Source organism: Protobothrops mucrosquamatus, unplaced genomic scaffold (assembly GCF_001527695.2).
Source record: "Protobothrops mucrosquamatus isolate PMUCROS unplaced genomic scaffold, P.Mucros_1.0 scaffold162, whole genome shotgun sequence".
NCBI classification, from domain to species: Eukaryota; Metazoa; Chordata; class Lepidosauria; order Squamata; family Viperidae; genus Protobothrops; species Protobothrops mucrosquamatus.
The window spans coordinates 58422-66578 of NW_015386525.1; the positions used below are offsets into that span (position 1 = coordinate 58422).

Consider the following 8157-nt stretch of genomic DNA (forward strand, 5'->3'; position numbering starts at 1 on the left):
TTTTTGCCATCTTGCAATTAATTGCCAAAGCTTGTAATTGAGCCAGTAAAATAAAGCCTTTTTGGTTTCTTTCTTTAACACTGCTGATCTTAGCCAACCCCATGTGGTTTTTGGTCACCATTTCTTTCTATATTCATTAACTATTGACCACGCATTGACTTGTACTTCAATTAACAAATTGATTTTCAGTTGTTTCTTTTCTATATTCAGCCTTCACCATTGTTGTTTTCAAGAAGCTTTCCTTGATTGACTACCTTCAGCAAAAGTTCTTAGGAGCACGGTGGCTGGCATGATTAGGACAATGGGATGGAGATTAGTAAGCCAGTGTTTGAGACCTGAGTGCTGCCATGGGGCAGGGTTGAGCTCCCGTCCTTCACTTCAGCTCCTGCTGGGGGACATGAAAGGAGCCCCCAACTGGGCATCCCCAGGCAACAGTGATGTTACCGGCTAAACCTTTCAACCTGGAAGTGCCTCAGTGCTTCTGACACAAGTGCAAGCAAGCAAGGGTTCTTAGTTTTTCTTAATGTAGTCATTTAGTTTATGCTTTTCTTCCTCCACTATTTGTTTTACCTTTAATGTCCTCTACCCCTTTTAATCTCTTGGCGAATTCAAGCCAATTAATATCGCTTTTTGGGTGCAAAGTATGGTGCATTGCCATTACTTTTCTTGTCTTTCAATTCAAGTTATCAAGTTCCACCTGGGTCCAGTCAGCTATTTCTGCTATATATTGAATAGCAGGGTCTGCCCAGGTATTAATTGTTTTTAATGAGGTTTCCATCATTTAACTTTGATTTCAAAATTTTCCAAACTCATTTGATATATTTGGTAGAAATATTTTGACTTGATTCTGTAATAAATTGGAAGCTTCCAAAATTCCCAAATATTTGTAGCCTTCTGGTGCTACTGCCTTTATAAAATCTTCATTGTTAAGTTGTATGTTCAACAGTTTTTCTGCCTTTATGTCTATGGTTACACATTTATTGATGCCAAATTGCACAGTCAGCCAGATGTTTAAACAGGATTTAGTATTTTTTCCACCTAGCAAGTTCTTCCCAAGGACCTGGGTAAGCGGATGTTGTTTGATGATGCTAAAGATATTGTCTCAGGATGCAAGCTCCTCTATGTAAAGCTGCCTTTTGCAATTAGTTGATGGTGTTTTTGTCAGTGCCAGTGTGTTCAAATAGTGTCCAGATGTTTTGAGATTTTGCTAGTTTCTATTCTGTTGTCTCCAGATACTTCAGTTTCCATTATTCAGACTTTTTTGTCTTTCCTATCAACAGTTGTTAAGTGGCAGGTGCATATCTGTTAGAATTTTAAATCCCAGAACAGTTTAGCTTCTTCATTTTCTATTGCTTTGCTTGTTTTGTGGTCTCGCCAGTTCTTGCTTGCAGGCGAATGGTATTTCTTGCAGATATTTCATTGTACCATTGTTGCTATTTTGTTATGCCATTTTCTGTAGTCAGTCTGTGCAATCTTCTTACAGCAGATAACTAATGGTCTACTCTTTCTTCAACTTCTTTGCAAAGATGGTACTTGTTGTCTGTTGCTACCTTCTCAATTCTGGCTCTGTATATATTTTTCTTAAGCCTTGCTTAAGAATTAGCCCCTCAGTCTCTTCCTTCAACTTTCCTGCTCTTAGCCATTGCCAGGTCTTATTATTATTTTGCCTGCTGTTTTTTATACTTCGCCTTGCCATGGCTCTTTTTTAATCTTCATTTGGTCTTTCTTGTAGGCCAGTTTGGTCTCTCCAGTACTCAGTAAGCCTTCATAGTGTACTAACCTCAGTGCATCTTCTTTACTATCCTTTAGATATTCTTCCAATGCCCTTTTTTTCTTCAACTGTCTGGTATTCTTGCAAGATTCCATGCCCATCTATGCTCCTTGGTAGGCAGAGTCAACATTGCTGCATGAATGACTCATGCATGAATAATTTCATTTTTCTGGGCTATTATCCAGAGTTTTTAGTTCTACTTGAGTTCAGTCCATTATTCCAGCTGTATATCCAATGACTGGAACTGCCTAGATGCTAGTTGGCTAGTGCAACTTTTGTTACAGTATTTAAGCTTTAAGGATGAAGCAAATTAGAAAATATCTATGTTCAAACAATAATATGGACAATGTGATGTCATGAGCATTCTGGAAATAAGTGCTATTATTTTAATTGGAGTGATCATTAAGTCCAAATCCATATGATGGTAGCAGGTTTGTGTTTTCAAAAAATGGGCCTAAAAACTCAAACCTGTACAATCTAAGGTAAACAGATAAGGATAGGAATTAAAAAGTCAAGGAGACATATAGTAGATTTTTAGCCATTTCCCCACTACCAATTTTTCACTGGTGCAGGCATTTCTATTCCAATTATGTTATTTTTTGCAAAACTCTTCTTAGTTGATGAAAAAACATTTTAGAGGATGAATAGTGGGCTTAAGATTGAACAGAGACTTTGGAATTGGGATGGATAATCTATAGCAGGCATGCCAAACTGCTGGCCCACGGTCTGGATGCGTCATCCGGAAGCTGCACCCACCCCATTGCCGGCAATGGCAAAATCATCCCGATACGTTGCACGACGTCATGTGACGTCGCGAGTTTGACATGTCTGATCTATAGCCCTCCAGATGTTGCTGAACTATCATTTCCAATACCCTTCACCATTGGCCATAGTGGCTGCGGTTGTTGGGTACTACAGTTTAGCAACATGTGGTAAATCATAGGTTTTTCTTTTTTGGTTCATAACTACACCATTTTAAATTTTACCCCCCTAGATTTAGAATATTAGTATACCTAAAGTAAAATGTCATGTTTGTTGCTATTTGCATGCCATTTGGTCTTTAATTTTATCCCTTGCTTTTTTTAATGGATATTCCATGTAAGTAACATGAAAGCTGTATATGTATAATATAAAAATGTGAATCATTATCATTGAAATAAAATCAGCTCAGACTGTTCAAGCCATATACTTGCTTTAACTTTTTTTTAAGATTTGCTTTTTGCCTGAGAAAGAAAGATTTTTCTACTTTGGAATAAAGCATACCCAATAGATCTCAGCGAGAAACAGATTGTAGAATACATTGATCTGTTTTCTTTTTTTTCTTTTCTCCACAGAATCCTTTGCTTTATAAAGAGCTGTTTTCAATAAAGGAGAATATTTGTAGCTCAGGGTTGAAATAAGGGGTCCTTGGTTGTTTTCTTGCAGATGTTTCATTACACAAACTAGGAAACATCATCACTGCTAGCAGAATTCAAAAACAAATTCATTTTTCTCTCTTTTTACACTAGGACTCTAGTCCAAAGAAGGAGCAGAGAGCATGTCCCCCTTTTGCTTCAGCTTGTGTTCCTGCTTCAAGTACTAGCACACCTATCAATGCTGTAACCAGTTGTATTCCAGCTCCAGAGACAATTTGCCTAGATGATTCACTGGATGAAGATCTGTCATTTAATCCGCCTTCACTGGATTCTGTTTCTGATGCTCTGGCTGCTATTAATAATGGGGTCAAGTGTTCTTCTGTTGTGTCCCCTGTAGACACATGTGCTTCAAGACCTCGGGCAGGGCTAAGAGAAGAGAAGTTGGCAAGCATAATGAGCAAATTACCTCTGTCATCCTCAAAAAAGATAGAGGCTGTTCAAACACAACATTCATCAAGTCTTATAGCTGGACACACAGGACCGGTACCAAAGAAATCCCAGGATTTGCTTCAGACTGGTATCTCTTCAGGCCTTATTGCTGGATCTTCAATTCAAAATCCTAAGGTTTCCTTGGAACCATTGCCTGCCAAGCTTCTGCAGCAAGGGTTACAGAGGTCAAGTCAAATACAAGCTGCTTCTTCGCAGACCCATATTTCTTCCTCCTGTAAAGGGCAAGCTACAGCTTCTTCTACTTCACAAAGGCCAAAGGATACAGTTGTGCTTGTAACCTCCTCAGAAGTCCAAAGCTGTGGCTCCTCAACAGTACAAGTGGCAAAAGTTCACCAGCAGTCCATTGCCCAACAAAAATATGTGTCTCCTCTGCAAGTTACTATTAGTAAATCTCAAACCAATCCTGTGGTAAAATTAAGTAGCAATCCCAAACTTTCCTGTTCTTCCCCAGTAACCAAGACTTCAGATAAACCAGTAGTATACCGCCTTCCTTTGTCTAATGCCACTTCTGGGAGTTCCCAAATGGTTCACCCGCTTGTGTCTCGGACAACATCCAGCACCTCTACCTCTAGTAATTATTTGGCCAAGGCCATGGTATCACACATTTCTGCCCAGGGTTTCAAGCCTCCTTTCTCCATGGTTCCCTCTCCTAAGCCAGCTGCCTCTCCCAAACCCCCAGCACCCAAGCCTTCTGTAACATCCAAACCTACTGCATCTCTTAAACTTCCCTTATCTAAGACCACCTCTACAACCAAGCCCACATCCTCCTCCAGTTCTTCCAGTCCAAGTACACTAATATCCCAGAACAGTCACCTCAACAATTCCCTTCATAAACAGTCCAGTGGAGTAAGTGTCAACCGACAATCTTCCACAATAAATTTACTTTCTTCTAACCGAACCTCAGGCCTTCAACCAGCAAAGAATCCTCAAGCCCTTTCTAAATTATCCAGTTCCTCTGCCTCTGGAACTTCTGGCAAAAATAACATGAGTGGAGTTGGATTAAATGTACCTATCAATAGGGGAAGCGGCTTAAATTTAAGTGGGGCTAGTAGGACTAATCCCTCTGGAGCAGCAGGAAGTGGAGCACAGGGTGCTACTAAACAGTTATCAACTCCACATAGACCATCTTCTGCCTCAGGGTCTACAGTTATACCAGCCAGTGTACAGGTATGTACTGAATCTGAAACTGAACTTAAGATATAATATAACTGTACATAGGGACTATTAAATTCTGAACTGTAGTAATGAATGCAAAAGTGTGTGGATTTAGAAATAAGTCCACTCAGTGTAATAGGATTTACTTCAAGGAAAATATTGAATCCTAAATGTCTGTTTTGATGCAGTTACACATTTAAGGTATAGTTTGTTAAACAAGTTACAATGGCCAGGTTCATACATAGTGGCCCATAATGGGTGAGTTTTTATTTAACATTAAAGCAAAAAGTTTTTTAAAAACACTAAGGATTACTTGTAAATACAAATCAGGGTTGTGTTTATCAATATTCCTATAGCTACTAGAAGATAGAATTTATTATAAATCAACTTTATTTATAGCATTTTATGATAACTGACACTCTGGGATTTAATACATAAAGACAAAAAATAATTTCTAGTATATTTATTTGTACCTTAAGATTTTTTTTATCGTGACTGTTATAAACACCATGCAGAATAAATTACTAGAAAAGCAATAATGCAATAATTTAGATGGGTGAATTACTTTATTTATAGAATAACCCTAACCCCTTGAAAATTACAGCTGCTTGAGAAGAGTTGTTTGGCTGGTAAACCTATTCCTTTTTGTGATGCTTAAACTGAGCTTTTTTCCCCCTTTTATTTCCTTCCCTATCTAGTTAACCACTTCTTGCCTCATTCCTATTAGGTTTCCTTATCTTTGCTTCACTTTCATTCATTTTCTTGTGTAACTATCCCTCCACTTCAACCTATCTCTTTTTGATATTTTTCCTTTCTGTTTCTTGGGGCTAGATAAAGGAATGTATGTGTTCTTCTTTGTGTATGTAAATAAGGTATCTTAACAGTTTTGAGTAAAAATAAAAACACTCTTGAGTCAAACTTGACTCAGTAATAATTACACGGACACATCCATGCAATTTTTTTGGCAATATTATAGAAATGGGCTGCCACTGCCTTCACAAACAAATGTTATACTCAGTTGACCAACATTTCCTAAAGTACGCACCTTTATTGAATAACAACATTTAACATAGTTGCTGTCAAGCTTTATACCAGGACAGAGCAATAAATCTCAGGTCTCCAGAGCACTTAACCCTTTATTTAGCAATTGGCTAAACTTGGCAGAAGACTCTCAGGTACAATAGCTAAAGTAGAATCTTTATTGAAGACAAGAATTAAATGTGTTGGTGTATATAACAAATGATTTGTTCTTTACAGTGTGAAGAAATAAATGTATAGGTGTGTACTCTAGAATTCAAACTCTAGACTTTTTCTTCCTGCCTTCTGAGTTCATGGATATTTGGACATAGATGAAATATTTTTATGTGTATCTCTCTTTTTCTGAATCTTGAATTGCAAAATTCAGCCCTTATGACACCTTTCTATTTTCTTCTTCCTATTTCCTTTGAAGTTAAATCTTTTCTTGGTCATGAATGGCTGGAAGGTATTGTGTCCATCTTCTATTTCTTCAACTTTTGAAGCATATGAGATTTCCAATCCCTCCTTCCATCCTATGAGTTTAGCTAGAAGGAAGTAGAATTTCCATTTCTCCTTTGGTTGCAGCTGTCAAGAATGCCTCTTTTAAATGCTTGCATTTTCCCTCCCCCATCTACTCAGCTGAACATCTCAGTTTATCACATAATAACTGATTATTCATGTCTTCTTTCTTGAAAAAAGACTCACAAATTGGCTAAAGTAAGTACTCCATTGCAGACTAGATTGAAACTATATAAGAATCAAAACACCTTCTCTTTATTTGTCCAAGACTTGCTAAGTTTTCTCNGCTATGGAATTTCCCACATGACTTTGGGTAGAGTTCTTCCATTCCTCCCAAAAAGCTGAGAACATAACCCTGCACTTATGAAACCTGCTTTTGATGAATATGAATTTGATCAGTCAAGGAAAGACTTTCTGTTCTGCCCTTAGGAGTCTGTGACTTAGGACTAGCTAGATATCAAGGAAGGGGCACTGAAGTTTTCTGGGTGGAGAATGGAGATTGGAGGAGGGTCATAAGGTAAGAAATATTCTAGCTTACATGATAAAATAGTCTAACACTAGAAATTCAAAGGTGCATTTTTCTAGCTTAGCAGAGAGGCTGCATTTATGAAAGCACCAAAGATCTCTTTGCACTTGATCAGTATAGAGAGCAGGATCCTTCAAATAAATCAATAAATCTTCTAGATGCAGAATTAAAACTCCTCCCCCCAAATCATGAGAAATGTGGTTCATAATTTTCATGAAGATCAGTGGGTCATTAACCAGTTTGAAGGTCAGTGTAAAAAAATAATAGAACAGAACAGAATATTTTATTTGGCCAACAAGTGATTAGACAACAAGAAATTTGTCTCCAGTGCAGAAGCTTTCGGTGTACATGCAAAGCAACAGAATAATAATAATAATAATAATAATAATAATAATAATAATAATAATAATAATAATAATAATAATAATACCAATAAGAAAGAGTAGTAAAGAAGATAAGGATAATAACAATATATTTAGCCATGCTACATGTGTAAATACACCTAGACATTAGACAGTACTGAGAATTAGGTGTTCAGCAGAGTGATGGCACAAGGGAAAAAACTCTCTGTGCCTAGTTCTTAGCATGCAATGTCCTATAGTGGTGTCTATAGGGGAGGAGTTGATGTCCAAGATGTGAGCGGTCTGTAGATATTTCTCACCTCTCCTTCTGACTCGTGCACTATACAGATCTTCTATGGAAGGCAGGCTGTTTGCAATTGTTCTTTCTGCAGTCCTAAGTATCAGTTGGAGTCTGTGCCTGTCCTGTTTGGTTGCTGTACCAAACCAGACAGTTATAAAAATACATATGATAGATTCAATAATTCTTCTGTAAAACTGTATCAACATCTCCTGGGGCAGTCTGAACTTCCTGGGTTGACCCAGGAAATACATTCTTTGTTGTGCCTTTCTAATGATGGTTCTAATGTTTAAGTGTCCATTTCAAGTCCTGGGAGATTATAGAACCCCAAAACCTGAAGGATTCTTCTGCTGAAACTGTGCTATCGAATATAGTAAGACAGCGGTCCCCAACTCCTGGACCAAGGCCCACTACCACAGGCTGCAGCCTATTGGGAACCAGGCCGCCAAAGTGGCAGGCGAGCACACAAAGCTTCATTTGTGCATGCATGGGATTTAGGTGAAACCATTCCACCCCGCCACCAAAGCCACCGCCAAAGTCAGTGTGCAGAACCAAAAAGTAGGAAGAGGTGGTATAATAGAAGGGCTACTCCTAAAATCCACTCTCATGTCTACGGTTTCAAACATGTTCAACTCCAGATTGTTCCAGCTGCACCACAGGGCCAG

General features: G+C 38.2%; 1 protein-coding gene across 1 annotated transcript in view; it reads left to right on the forward strand.

The window, feature by feature from the left end:
• UBN2 (ubinuclein 2) overlaps positions 1–8157 on the forward strand; it is an 80584-nt gene that overhangs the window by 52137 nt on the left and 20290 nt on the right. Inside the window, exon 14 of the mRNA XM_015813516.1 lies at positions 3280–4803. Coding sequence (XP_015669002.1) covers positions 3280–4803 — 1524 coding nt within the window. The remainder of the gene's footprint in view (positions 1–3279; positions 4804–8157) is intronic.